Source organism: Papaver somniferum, chromosome 9, assembly GCF_003573695.1.
Source record: "Papaver somniferum cultivar HN1 chromosome 9, ASM357369v1, whole genome shotgun sequence".
In the NCBI taxonomy this organism is placed as follows: Eukaryota; Viridiplantae; Streptophyta; class Magnoliopsida; order Ranunculales; family Papaveraceae; genus Papaver; species Papaver somniferum.
In genome coordinates this window covers 70149605-70165014 of record NC_039366.1, presented here as the reverse complement: position 1 = coordinate 70165014, position 15410 = coordinate 70149605, and the positions used below count along the sequence as shown (strand labels likewise).

Below are 15410 nucleotides of genomic sequence, written 5' to 3'. Positions count from 1 at the left end.
AACAATAATCGCTCAAAACATAAATTATATGGACTCTTATTTTTCCAAAGTAGATTTTCAAAACATTGATTGTAAGTCCTAAGCATGATGTATCAAAACACCTAAGCCAAGCATACATCATCAAATTAAATAACAACCAATTAATTCAAATCATATTTCAATTTTAAATTAATGCAAAAGTCTTAGAAAGAATTAATGAAATTACCCCAAGTATGAAGTTTGGCCTCCTCCGTCGTCCCAGTGTTGGGTTTTAGCTCCTCATAGTAATCATAATCTCAAAATGTTTTATTATTGCTCCTCATAGCAAGTTTTCCAGTATCCCAATCTAGTCTCTCAGAATCCATGTATTCGCTACAAGATTCTCTAGGAAGCCTATTTTCATCTAGTTGAGATATCGAAGTGATAGATCTATTAGATATCCATGGATCCCTCCAGAAATCCACAGTAGAACCATTTCCAATACTCCATTGCACACTATTCTTAATGGCATTCCTACCTTTGACTATACTCCTCCAGCAAAGACAAGAGGAAGATTTAGCATCAACATCCCGAAGTTCTGGTTTTTGAAATACTTAGCCTCTAACAGTTTAGCCATGGTGCAATCACGATTATAATGCACTTTCCAGGCCATTCTGGCAAGAAAGCTAAGTTGCTTAGCTCCAGGTCTTTAATACCTATTCCTCCTAGGTCTTTAGAATTGCAAACAGTTGACCACTTGACATTATGTATACTTATTTTATCTTTATCACCTCCCCATAGGAAATTTCTTCTATATTTATCTATTTTACTAATCAGACCTTTAGGAAGTTTAACCATAGACATAACATGATAAGTCACTGGGTCAATTGTAGAGGTAATCTTAGTGAACCTACCATCAAGACTAAGATTTCTAGATTTACAACCTTGCATCCTATTTCCAACTTTTTCAACAATCTCACTAAAAGTTTTCTCACTTATTATACCCCATTGCAAAGGAATACCAAGGTACTTACCAGGATTAGTGAAAACTTGCACTCTAAGAGCATTGGTCATGCCTCTAGTAAAACTTCTTCCCAAGTTGGAGGAAGTAAGTAAGGTAGACTTACTATCATTAATACGTTGTTCAGTCCAGTCGTAAAACTTATCTAACAGCACTCTGAGATTTACAGCATTTTTGTAAGAAGCCTTCAAAAAAATGATACTGTCGTCAGCAAACAAAGAATAGGTGATTTGGGGAGCACCCCTCGCAGCATTAAAACCAGATAGAGTTATCATTTATGCCTTTATTCAACAACCTAGTCAAAATTTCAAGACATAAGATAAAAAGATAAGGGGACAGAGGGTCCCCTTTCCTCAAACCATTAGTAGGAGACAAACTAGAGCTTGGAGAACCATTAATAAGAACTTGAAAAGACACAGAAGTAACACATTTCATAATCCAGTCAATGAATTGATGGTTAAAACCTGTGAAATGCAAGATTTTATGAATAAATTCCCAACTTATCCTATCATAGGCTTTATCAAAGTCAAGCTTTAGGGCCATCCATCCTTTAGCTCCCTTTTTAGACTTGAAAGAATGGATAATTTCATTACAAATAACAGCAGAGTCAAACAAGGATCTACCTGGGATAAAAGCATGCTGATTATGCGAGACAATTTTTCCAAGGATGGGTCTTAATCTATTCGTGATAATTTTAGTAATAATCTTCATACTAAAATTACACAAACTAATAGGCCTATACTCTTTAACAGGGGTAGGATTACTCACCTTGGGAATCAGAGCAATATAGGTTTTGTTCAGTCTAGCATCTAGCTCGCCATTCTGAAAGAAATTTTTAACAAGAGCAATGACACTAGAGCCTACATGTTTCCAGTACTTTGTATAGAAAATACCTTGGAGACCGTCAGGCCCGGGGGCTTTAAGAGGCCCTAAGTTTTTCATAGCAATCTTAATCTCCTTATCAGTCACCTCGCTAGTGAGAAAATCGTTCTCATCAGAAGTAATCACATTCGGAAAAAGAGATCTTAGATCCCTATCACACATAACAGAATTAGTAGAAGTAAACAGACTGTTAAAATGATTGATTATGACTGATTCAATATCATTAGCATCATTAACCCACTCACCATTATCATTCTTAAGCATAACGATAGAATTTCTTTTTCTCCTAACAAGGGTGGAGGTATGAAAAAATCTAGTATTTAAATCACCTTCTTTAAGCCAAGAAATTCTAGATTTTTGTCTCCAAAAGGTCTCTTCAAGTTTCAGAAGTTTGATATAATCAATAAGACAGTCATTAATTTTAACTCTGGCACAATCAGAAGGCCACGAATCAAACTCATTCTGGGCCTTTCTAAGCTTCTCCCGGGCATCAACTATTTGGGTTTGAATATCACCAAAAACATTTTTATTCCACTTTTTAGATTCCACTTGAATCTTAGTAATATTGTTAAAAAAGTTATTACTGACATTACCACCCGTATTAGTACTCCAGTTCTTTTCAACAACATCACTATACCTAGGATCCTCTTCCCACATGGCCTCGAACCTAAAAGGTCTAGGTTTAAACCTAGTTTTAGGATCTAAATCAATGAGAATAGCTATGTGATCTTAATTAAAATAAGAGAAATGAGTTACCTGAACCTTGTTGAATCTGTTGATCCAGCTTGAGTTGGCTACAGCTCTATCCAGTCTTTCCTTAATATTAGCAGCTCCGACACGCTTGTTATTCCAAGTAAATTTAGGACCACTGAAACCTAATTCAATAAGCGCACAATTATCCATAACATCTCTTAGCTCAGTAAGTTAGCTAGTAGAAGGACTTCTTCCACCTGAGTTCCACCAATAGTATTAAGATCACCCGTTACCATCCACTCAGAGTTAGGAATGTCATACACAGCTTGAAGTTCACTCCACACCCTCTTTCTGTTAGCCTTATTGGTACTTCCATAATGGTGGATAGAATCCACGGACTTTGAAGCTTAGCCGTAACCACAGCATGAGCAGCCCACCTCGACTTCTTAGTAGTCTGAATATCTACCTCATCCGGATTCCACATCAAGCACATTCTCCCAGAGAATCCTTCAGGATCAACCAAAATAGACTCAAACGGACCCAATTGTCTGACAATGCGTACCGCATGGGAGGAAAGCACTTTGGTTTCGAGTAAATCCACAATGGTTGGCTTATGTCTCTTAATCAATTTCTTCATCACACTTATGAAAGAGAGTCTAGCAGCACCCCTACAGTTCCGCACTAAGATCTTCATCGATAAATTATTAAAACATTTGGGTATCGAAACGGACCGAGAAGGACCTCTAGGAACTTGCATTTCCATTCTCCTTGCTACTGCTGCTTTGTTCAACTCCAATAATGGATTGAACCTGGTCTTGAACTGTCTTTGGTATAACATCTCTGCATCCAAATGTGTAGTGAAGTGCATCTCGAACTTCAATATATCACTTGGGCTTTTTACAAGAGCTGGGGTTTCCACCATTGGGGCCAGTTCCACCTCCAGCGTTGTTGATTCTTGCCACATCCTTGACACGCATTCTAGTTCTTCCTTTCCATGGTTTAGAAACTCCTCCGGTCCATGTGTGTCCAACTTGAAGGTGAGATTCTTAATGGAATCAGAGTTTGATGGATTCTGTCCAAAAATAAACTCCAGTCCATCTGCTCTTGTGTATGTACTACTATTGGTAATACATGATTCAACTGACTTCTCATCCGAGCAATGTCTTCCATTAGTTGCAGTTTGATATCCACCCTTGAGATTTGTTCTATTATTATCTCTGTCAGATGATTCTGCATTGCCTGAAGTTCTTCCTGTGCTCGCCTCACTAGAAAATCCTCTACCCTCCACTGCACCTCCAATGGCTCTAGACAAACTCTTGAAAACATTTGAATCCGTTGGCTGCTTTCTTCCATTTTCCTGGTTGTTGCTAACACTTGTTGATGCTTGCATTATTCCTTTACCCTTACATATAGGCATCTGATCATTAAATTGCCCACCATTAATACCTTTCCCACTTCCTTTGTTAGTGGTATTGATATTCTTATGGTTAAAACTCTTCCTTAATGATGCTTGAACTACCCCTTTATTACCAATACCACTATTATTATCATTAACCTCCTTATTTTGTAACTTCTTTGTAAACCCTTCATAATTCCCACCATGCATGGCACCATTAAAGTTACAACTATTGTTATTCTGAGCATTAATTGACCTTTGATGAGCAACATTGAGATCAGTCTGGTCAAATGAATTTTGCTCATCAAGAGAAGCAAATCTGTTCGTCACCCCTTTACTGTTATCCTGCACCTTCTGGTTAGCCACATGAGCACCAACCACTCTAATTTTATTCTTCTTCTTTTCTACCAACATCCACGGACCAAAGCTTTCTTCTGTAATTGCAGAGTTAACAGTACCTGTAATATGAGCAGGTTTAGAAACATTATTGGTCATTTTTGCACTGTTTATAACATGATCTTAATTATTAGCATTATTGGCCTCTGTAACCAAAGGACAATTCTCTTTTTTATGTGACATTTTTCACAGTGGAAACAAATCAAATTGACTCCCTCATATTCTATTTTTTGTTTGACAGAACCTATCCTAACGAAAGGAAGTAATGGTTCATCAGTGGACACCTCCACACACACCCTAGGAAATTTTCCTCTTATAATCATATTAGTAGTATTGTCAACTTTAATCAATCTACCAATTTTTTGACCTATTCTCTCAAGAACAGCCTTATCAAAGTACTCAAGAGGTAACTCGGGCAATCTAGCCCAAACAACAGTTATGTTTACTGAAGCTTCGAAAGGTTTAAAATTTGGTGTCCATCTTCTCATAGAAAGATGATGTCCACCAATAAACCAAGGGCCTTCAAGAAGAGCAAACCTATAATCAGCTGGATTTTCAAACTTAAACAAAAAATAATCACAACCTAGGTCAAGAATGTTGCACTTAACTGACAGATTCCACAATTCATTCACTTTAAAAGACAAGTATTTATAACCTACCGTTTTCCCCACAACTTTACCGATTAGACAGTATTTCCACGGTTGGATAATTCGCTTTTGAGTTTCAATATCCAAATTGATAGATGGGATCCCATCGTCCACTTCTACATCAGCCGGAGAAGAAGCAGAAGTCCCCTCCAATTCCAATTATAATTCTTTCATGCCCCATTCCTGGAACCAATTCCTCCATCTCGCCTCTGAGTTTAAAAAAGCATCTCTATACGATGTTGCCCTTGTCGTATCGTTATGAGGAGACCTTGAGTTTGGATGAGCAGGACCCCTTTGCACATGCATGGAATCATCAATATTCATACCATCAGATTGGTTATCATCCCTGGAGTTTCCATCACCAGATGCACAAAAAAATTGGTTATTCATTGATTCCATATCCAATCGATTTCCCCTTTCCCTCAATTTTATATGAGAATTGAACATTTGGGCGTCTTTCTCACCAGATCTAATGGTAGTAACCATTCCTAGCCTTGATTGATGCCCACCAGGTTCAATTGATCCATCAACAACAGCCTGTTGTTTGTTAATCATCATATTAGAACCTAGAATTTGAAACGAATTTCGACCGATTTACGACTCAGTTTTCTCCCGATTCACGCTGCCAAATTTTCCTTGATATGCAAAATAACTGGGTATTTTAGTTGATCCTGTTATATTTACGTTCATCTATCCTTCTCGTTGATACAATATTTTGATGGGAAACGGAAAGCGAACTCGTGGTAAATTTCATTCTGTTAAAGTGATTGTTTGTCCAAGATCGACAAAGATTCGGTCTCTTAATGCAAGTTGATTAATTTGATGTAGGAAAGGGCATATAATTGGTGCACTTATTGGAACCGTGATATGATATATGAAGTAGAATTAATAGCATTATGTTTGTTGGGTATGTTTTGATTATTGTGAGATGGAAAAAATACTTGACCATCTTTCAATCGAAAAACTAGTATTATAATGGAATACAATAGAGACTCATAATCTGTAATTCAAGAGTTAAGTTTAGTAGATTTGTGTGTTAAAATTTTGATGAACCTATCCTAATAGGCATACTCAAAAAATTTGAGGCATACAAATAGATTATCATACCTAGGGTGGGGTGATAAGGGATGGTTTATGGGTAGTACATTACTTAGATATGCTTGAACACTTTAAATTACAAAACTATTTTTTATTAATTTGAAGCCTAATTTAAAATTTTAAAATCATAAACTTAATTACTACAAAATCAGTTTTATTTTTCATCATCTTCTCTTCTCAAAGGAACTTACTCGTGAAATCCCGATTTCAAATTTTCATCATCTTTGATTAATAAAATTTTGATTGCAGATTAAACACAACAATTGGGAAAGTCAAATGAGATTTCTACAGTGATAAGTATGATCTATGTACCTTGGTGACTATTACTATAGAGGCGGAATTCAGAATAATAATACATGAAAACTAGAAAACAAAACACACTAGAAACCAGATCCGAAGAAATATATCTTCTCTAGATTATGAACTAGAAAATATTCAAATTCTCTCATTGTTATGCTCATAATCTCTCTAGGTAAATAACCTTAAACTATTTGCTAAGATTGTTTTTATAATAATTAATTGTCTCACAAGATTCTCTCTAGGTATGTGTGTTAAACCTCCTGTTCTAAGTGTCAAACCACACTCTCTAGATGTCCTTAGCTATGAGATAAACATCTTTATTTATAGATTTTGGTTTGGTTTCTGAAACCTTCCAGAAATCTATTTCCTTATCTAGGAATAATTCAGTTTCAAGGTATATTTCCCTTTCTAGGAATATTACCTTGTTAAAGAAGTATTTCCTTATCTAGGTATACTTCCTTACTTTGGTTTGGTTTCTCAAACCTCCTAAGAATCTATTTTCCTTCTATAGGAATACTGCCTTAAATCAGTAATCCCTCCTAAATTACAATTTTATCCTCAATCTGTCTTGAGGATCATTAGTTCCCGGGGAGAGAAAGATACACATGTATCACCCCAACCCCCCACCCCACACCCCACCCCACCCCAAGAACTTGAACTCCTGTGAAAGTTATATTTGGAGGTTATGAAACTCAAGAGTTCATTTCACCCTGCTGAACCATCTCTCTTTGCTGGAAACTTGACCTTAACGTCTAATTTGAAAAACGTCCATATATGCTCCTCTTTTCTTAGTCACTCTTCGCTCCATAATACAATCTTTTTCGAGTGATTCTTTTTTTTCCTCGTCCTTTTCTTCAAAAACACCAGATGAAGACGTAGTCTTTTTCTTCGCCTTCGACTTGGGTGTATGAGAAAAAAAATATTCAATCAATTCTTTAAGGGTAGTTTGAATCAAATTCATGCATGTCTATTTGTTTTGTAGACACCTTTTCTTCCATAGTTTGTGGTTTGCTTTGCTTAGGATCATCATCTGACTTAGTCATCCTTGATTCCCTTATTCTCCTAAAGTATTCCAATTTTTGAGTAACTCACCAAGTTGTTTGTAGAGATATCTAGTGAAGACCATAAACCACAACAATCTTCCCAAAAAGAAACAAACCTTGCGCTCTGTTACCAACTTGATACGTATGATCTATGTACCTTGGTGACTATTATTATAGAGGCGGAATTCAGAATAATAATAGATGAAAACTAGAAAACATAACACACTAGAAACCAGATCCGAAAAAATATATCTTCTCTAGATTATGAACAAGAAAACTATTAATACTCTCTGTTTGTTACTCTTACAATCTCTCTAGGTAAATAACCTTAAACTATTTGCTAAGCTTTCTTTTACAATAATTAATTGTCTCACAACCTTCTCTCTGGGTATGTGTGTGTTAAACCTCCTTTTCTAGGTGTCAAACCACACTCTCTAGATGTCCTTAGCTATGAGATAAACATCTATATTTATAGCTTTTGGTTTGGTTTCCCAAACCTTCTAGAAATCTATTTCCTTATCTAGGAATAATTCCTTTTCTAGGTATATTTCCCTTCTATGAATATTACCTTGTTTAGGAAATATTTCCTTATCTAGGTATACTTCCTTACTTTGGTTTGGTTTCCCAAACCTCCTAGGAATATATTTTCCTTCTATAGGAATACTTCCATAAATCAGTAATTCCTCCTTTACAACTCTGTCCTCAATCCGTCTTGAGGGTCACTAGTTCCCGGGAAGAGGAAGATACACACGTATCATATAAACTTTCATAGATTTTTATATGAGAGTCGTTCTTATGATTACAAGTTGGAATATGTATGATTTTATTCTGCTTGTTAGAATTCCGGGAAGAGGAAGATACACACGTAATAAATATTTCTAGTGATTCTCAGACAGTATTTTAGAGAGTCTTTATAACTTGTAGAGACAAAAAACGAGATTTCTAAAGAGTTTCTGTGATTTATAGAGACAAAAAAATGTATAATATCTAACTAAAAAAGTTTTTACTATGCACGTTGTAAACGTTAATAAAATTACCATGGATACCTATTAAATTATTTTTTTGTTGCCAAAATAAATCTCACTGTTGTCCTATGCCTAATTTTCAGTCATCCCACATTTTTCTATTTTCTATGCTATCTCATTAGGGATGCACATCGGGTCAGTTAGGTTGGGTTTGTCCTCACCCGCCACCCAACCCACTAATGGAGGGTAACAGAAGCTGTCACCCGAAACCGATCAAACATCACAACGGTTCGGTTTTCACCTGATCCACATTACGGCGGGTTGGGTCGGGCGGGTGGCGGGTATACCCATCAAAACCAGCTTCTTATTTTTCTTATTCGATTCAGACCACCTCTTTCGAGAATTCCAATCACCCATCGATTCAGACCGCCTTTAGAAACTCCCAAATCTCTATCTGTTTCATCTCAAGAACAAATCCATTTCATTTAACTTCAAAAACACCCCAAAACAGATCCATTGTCGTTTCAATTGAAGCTTGATTACATCGTCCTATGAATCTGTTAACAATTCAGGCATAAACTTACTGGTGATTTATAACACCACTATATATCCTACCCAACAGTTACTTCTAATACAATTATAATTGTATAAACATTCAATCAATCATCTCAAATCAATCACCATAACACACTTCATCTACCTCCACCAGTTCTTCCTGCAATAGCGTTATTTCCTTCTCCAATTGTCTCATTCCTCACTATAAAATCCCGTTCCAACAATTCTTCTCAACTTCTAACAAATCCATAGCATCACGGCCATCAACAACAAACAACACAAGTCCTTGTTGTTGACATGGACCAAAATCCAGTTCTTATGGTGATGCGTGATTTTATTTATAAAAAGAAGAATGAAAAAAAGAAACTTAGAACTTGTTTGTTTGCAGCTGACTCGACGTCTGGATCTGAGTCAATCCCTGACTCGCGCCGAGTCAGCAGTTAGACTGTTTGTTTTCCATTTATCGTAACCCCTGACTCGCGATCTGACTCGCTACCAACCTCTAACTCGGACCATATGGACTCAGGTTTGAACATATCCCTGACTCAATTGCCCGAACCCCTGACTCTTGAGAATATACGAAAATACCCTCGATCCTTTAAATCACATATTTCATTTCCTTTCTCTTTTCCTCGTTTCTTCTGTCCAAGTTTTTCAGAGAGCAGAGTTGGAAGATGGGGAAAAACCCTAGATCTGATTTCTCTTTCATCCCTCTCTCAAAAAATCTACAAATATATCTTACTGATCATCTCCTTTATCAGTCTCAACTAATATCTCTATTCTTTCAACTCATCAGCTTGTTTTAAAAAGAGTCATCAACATCACGTATAATTTCAACATCCATAATTCTTCGTCCATATGTTTTGTATCATTTTCATACGGGTTTTTGATGATTTTGGAAGTTTTTTTTTTTTTTATATATTCTGATTTGAGTTCTTAATTGGCTTCAAGGGGGAAGGAAATAAGGAAGAGGGACGAAGATTAAAGTTTTGTGAAGGTATAATAATTTTGTTCCATGTTGTTTTCTTTTAGAGCCAAGGGTTTCCTATGCACATACTCACTTGATTACCTTTCTTCTAGAATGGTTTGCTTTGTTGGTTGAGTATTTGATGGGTATTTTTTTTAGCTTCTAGATGGTGTTTGTGAAAATGCCAAGGATAGAAGTATGATCATTAAGCATGATAGCATATGGATTTTCAATTATAGATTCCATGCATTGTTATTAGCCTGTTTTTAGTTGATTTGGATGCCTTTGATTAATAATCAATCTTCTGTGAAACAATCACTCTTGAGCATCCTCTGCATGGACCATTCTGCCTTGTATATATCGATACCAATATCAACATCTTATATTGTTCAATACGCATATACTAATGAAAGTATAAGAAGTGGTATAAGTAGTTCAGAATATCATCTAGCAAGTGTTTTAGTTTCCCCTAAAACTGCATTTTGTGTTTCGATTTGGCTATGTTATTTTGGTTTTGAACCTTTCTAACTATACGGTATGTTAGCAGTATCGATTTATCTTTTGTTTATCTTTCTTCCATCAGAAGTTGAACAAGTTACTAGTCTTAAACAAGACTTCTTCCTATATTTCTATGAAAGTATTATTACATAGTAGACTACTCTTTTCTTGTGTTCCTTCGTATGTGACTCGTCGTACTTTTTATGTGTTTGTTTAAAATTTCAGTTAGAAGATTTCTTCTACTGTGTAGACTTTGAATTTATGGATGAACCACTTCTGTGATCTTTGCTTTATTCTTGTTGTATATGGAATAATGATCATTACTTTTGTATGGTGCAGGTAGTAACATTAGCTAAGTAGTTAACACGCTCTCTTCTGTTTCAAATTACTCACGTCTTGTATTTTTTTTTACTTTATGCTAGTTCTCTATGGAGAAAAAAGAAGATGAGAAAGTAAATAAGATAACTTTTAGGAGCGCCCCAGAATTTTAAGGGTTATTTATTGACCAATGTTTGGCACAAAGTATGGGTTTTCTGGAACTTCTTTGAAGCAAAATTCGTGGGGGAAATTTGTGCAAGTTCTTTTCTGATAAGTATGAATGCACTATCACACAAAAGAAGCTGAGAAACCACTTAGATTACTTGCGCAACCAATATGTCACTTGGTCTTGTCTCTTAGCAAGAACCGGGCATGGGTACAACGCGGAGACGAACACTTTTGATTGGAGCGAAGAGCAATTGATTGAATTAGACAAGGTAAGAGACTATTTGAGTTTTGTTTGGACTTTATGGTTGAATTAAATTTATTTCTACTAGATGTCAATTGTAATCAATAGGTGTTGATTATGCTTTGCTAACTCGTTAGTGTTCTGAATACTTCCTTAACTTCAATATGGAATTTCCAAAGGCAGCAACGGTTATCAAACAATGCCTTGTTATCTACGGATGAGTTCAAATCCTTTATGAATATAGTTTCCTACCCACTTTTTGCTATACTGGGATCACGATGAGAGAACATAATCCTGAACAAATCCCTAGCATAATTGTTAGGTCATGAGTTATGATGTTTGGTTTTGTTTGCTTTTGGCATTTCCTTGGGTTTGCCCATTATGGACTCATTGATCTTGAAAAGTACCATTTAAATTTTTCTGTTGGTGGTTTTCAATGTTATCGAACGTCATGAGCTACTGCTTGGTACTAATTTTATTATGTGCATCTTCCCTGTCAAATGTTTGCATAACCTTAATGAACCAATAATGTTCTGCTTGGTGCATCTAATTATAACTTTGATTGTATAATCAGCTAGACATATTTATTGATTTTACTTTCTAATTGATGCAGACAATAAAAAACTCCAGTCAATTCAAGAATAAGGTACTGGAAGATGCAGAGAAGTTGCATACTTTATTTGATGAGATAGCTAGTCTCCTTTAGATTTTATTGCTTCTTTTATGTTTGTAGGAATTAAATCTTTAGATTTTATTGTTTTGTAATGTCGAATATGTTTAATTCCATAAAAACTGAAGGTTCCTTAGAGTGCAATGGAACAATTTTTGATGTTTTAATAGTGGTAGATGATATGGTTTAAAATGTGCACCGGGGCATTTTCAGATCTGACTCACAAAACAAATATATTTTCTGACTCAGACTTTAGTGAGTCAGATCCAAATGAGTCAGGTGATTTCACTCAGATCCAGACGACTCAGATGAGTCAGCTACAAACAAACAAGGTGTTAGTCTGAGTCTGTGAGGGAGAGAAGAGACTAAAGAGAAGTGAAGTGAAAATAGAAGTGAAATTTAGCGATGTGATTAGGGTTAGGTCTTACATATCATTACTTCAACGGTTGTGATTCATTTTGGGATAGGTATCTAAGGGTCAAAATTACTTAGAAATATTTAGGGAGGTGGCGGGTTGGGTCGGGTGACAGAGGTTGCTACCCGGACCAGACCCTACATACGGTGGTTTTTGATGTTGTCAGCCATAGTCGACCCGCCCCTAGGAGAGTTGGGTCGGGTGTGGGTATTTTTTGGCGGGTGAGGTTTGGGTTGGCGGGTTGGGTCGGTTTTGTGCAGCCCTATATCTCATCACCGGTTAGCATGTTTTCGTTGTTTCATCTTAGGAGATGTCCTTTGAAGTGGCAAAGAGAAAGCTCGGTCGATGTACACAAGGGAAAAGGAAAGGAGAGAGGAGATTCCAATATATTCGTATGAGATTGGCTGTATTACTGCACAAATGGCTCGTCCTTCGCCATCAACTCAAAAAAAAAATGGTTCTACTCTCAAAAACAAATATCCCATGAATTTCTAAGTCTCCCAAAATATCACCACTTGAGGAGAGATTTATACCATGCCTATTTTCATAAAAAAATGTCTCCAAAATTCTTTGAAAATTACAAATTAATGACTTTTAGTTCTCCTTCAAATAACTGGGTTGTTGGAGTGACTCTTATAAAATCCTAATTTAATAACATGGAGTTCCAGAGAATTTAAATGACTTAAAAAAAGTTTCTAACAAATAACAAGAGACATTAGGAGACTTTCCAAAATTCTCTATGGACTATCAGTAGATTTGGAAACTCTCCAGAAGTCATTTGAAATCTCACTTGACTACCTCACTGTAAATTATTTGCACGAAGAATCGTAATTGAAAAAGCGGGGGTTTAACAACCACACTCAATATTTTGCTTAGAAATCTGTATGGACTAACTCCAATATACTTTTAAGAGAATCAACTAGACAGTCAGACTCAATCTTGATAAAAGTATATCAAAGAGTTATATCTCACTTTCTCGATTCAATACTTACTTAAGCAAATAGAAATCTGCGAGTCTAATTGAATACAAGAGAAAATATTTGAACGGTACCAAAGACCAATGTTCAAGGATCAATCAATTTCAATCAACAACCAAAGGTTGGATTTCCCAATTAATCGATTCAACGCACAACCTGTGATATTTCAATTATATAACAAAATATAATGCGGAAAAGAAATAACACACACCAGAAGTTTTGTTAACGAGGAAACCGCAAATGCAAAAAAACCCTGGAACATAGTCCAGATTAAACACACACTGTATTAAGCCGCTACAGACACTAGCCTACTACAAACTAACTTCGGTCTGGACTGTAGTTGAACCCCAATCAATCTCACACTGATCCAAGGTACAGTTGCGCTATTTACGTCTCTGATCCTAGCAGGATATTACACACTTGATTCCCTAAGCTGATCTCACCCACAACTAACAGTTGCTACGACCCAAAGTCGAAGACTTTAATAAACAAATCTGTATCACACAGAAAAGTCTACGGTAATAGATAAATCTGTCTCCCACAGAAATACCTACGAGCTTTTGTTTCGTCTTATGATAAATCAAGGTGAACAGGAACCAATTGGTAACCCAGACTTATATTCCCGAAGAACAGCATATAATTATCAATCACCTCACAATAATCTTAATCGACTGCGAAAGAAGATATTGCGGAATCACAAACGATGAGACGAAGGTGTTTGTGACTTCTTTTATATCTTTCCTATCGGAGAAATCAATCTCAAGCCAATCTTACGATTGTACTCAAATACGATAGAAACAGCAAGATCAGATCACGCAACTACAAAGAGAATAGTTGGGTCTGGCTTAACAATCCCAATAAGTCTTCAAGTTGTTAACCTACAGAGTCTTGAGAAGAAACCTAAGGTTAAAGGAGAATTGACTCTAGATAATACAACTAGTATCACACAGAAGGTGTGGGGATTAGGTTTCCCAGTTGCTAGAGTTCTCCTTTATATAGACTATTAAATCAGGGTTTGCAATCAATGTTATCTTGGTAACCAAGCATTCAATATTCACCGTTAGATGAAAACCTGATTAGATTCAAGCTAATATCTTTCAACTGTTAGATCGAACTTAGCTTGTTACACACAAATGAAATGCATGTTTATTTAGGTTTGTGTGACCGTACCCAAACATGTACACTTAGTTGGTTCAATAGTAGTTAACCAAATGATTATCCATATGATCACTTTCATATCAACCATATTCTTCTTTACCACAACTTGTTCAAATGACTCAAATGAACTAGTTAGAGAGTTGTTCAATTGCTTAGATCTTATAGACGTATACAAGAAACAATCGAAGAAAAAATGATTTGATTCACTCGAATAAATTCATGAACTTTATAGACACGGTTTGCAAGTATGCATTCCTTAGTTTATACAAGTTTAAGTTCACGAATAACCGTTTTTAGAAAATAACCAACTTAAGTACGCATACTAGTACGTGGACTTAAGTACCCGGGATAAGTTTGTTTTCAGTTCACTAACTCCAGCAGAAATTCTCGGGACGTGAACTTCCGACAGTGCGCGTACTGGTACCCGGACTTTAGTTCCGGTTTTACTGAGTAGCAAAGTACGCATACTTTGGTTCAAGGAATAAGGACTTACACACGTATGTGTTACCACACAATGTTTATATCCTTCCAAGGTTATATATTCTAAACTCTCATTTCAATCATTGAAACATTCTTAGAGGACGTTATATAGTTGTTGTTCACAAGCTATTTTTCGTCAAAGCGATTTTCAAATAATTGAAACTAATATGACTTTCGTCACTAGTAAAGATAAACTTGGCCAAAGCGAAAGCTTACCAATACATATTTCGATAAATAGATAAGCGAGATAAACTCGGCTCGAAATAGCAAATGTGTATAATCAAAGCCTATATAGCAATTAATACGACTTTTGTCTCAAGATAGGAGATAGAGTAGATAGAATTTTGAGTGATAGATAATTTCAAGTCTCCACATACCTTTTAGTCGATGAAGTTACACCAGTTCCTTGAGTAGTTCTTCATCTTTGTATGATGATCTCCATGGAGTCTTGAGCTAAACTACACTTTCTATCCTAGTCCGAGACTTAGCTATAAGTAGACTAGAAATCAAGACTTATAGTTTTAATTACTAACATTGACAAACATGCTTGAGATAGCAACGCAT

At 36.0% G+C, this 15410-nt stretch overlaps 1 protein-coding gene across 3 annotated transcripts; it reads right to left on the bottom strand.

The window, feature by feature from the left end:
- Window positions 1–208: 208 nt before the first annotated feature.
- On the bottom strand, window positions 209–5774 carry LOC113307838. Of its 3 annotated transcripts, none has more exons than XR_003339349.1 (3): window positions 5006–5774; window positions 2618–4408; window positions 209–2012 (listed from the first exon to the last, which is right to left on the bottom strand). XR_003339349.1 is itself a non-coding variant. In XM_026556298.1 (3 exons), the coding sequence occupies exon 3, from the start codon at window positions 4362–4364 to the stop codon at window positions 2844–2846; it is 1521 nt and encodes a 506-aa protein (XP_026412083.1). In that variant the 5' UTR covers window positions 4365–4408; window positions 5006–5339; window positions 5458–5774; the 3' UTR covers window positions 209–2843. The 3 variants fall into 3 exon arrangements, 2 of the variants coding, with proteins under 2 accessions (XP_026412083.1, XP_026412082.1); XM_026556298.1 differs by having other exon boundaries at window positions 209–4408; window positions 5006–5339; window positions 5458–5774; XM_026556297.1 differs by having other exon boundaries at window positions 209–4408.
- Window positions 5775–15410: the final 9636 nt, after the last annotated feature.

What these genes read in the sequence shown, in the direction of transcription:
- LOC113307838 (XM_026556297.1), bottom strand. Translation starts at nt 4,364, where the DNA reads ATGTTGGTAGAAAAGAAGAAGAATAAAATTAGAGTGGTTGGTGCTCAT.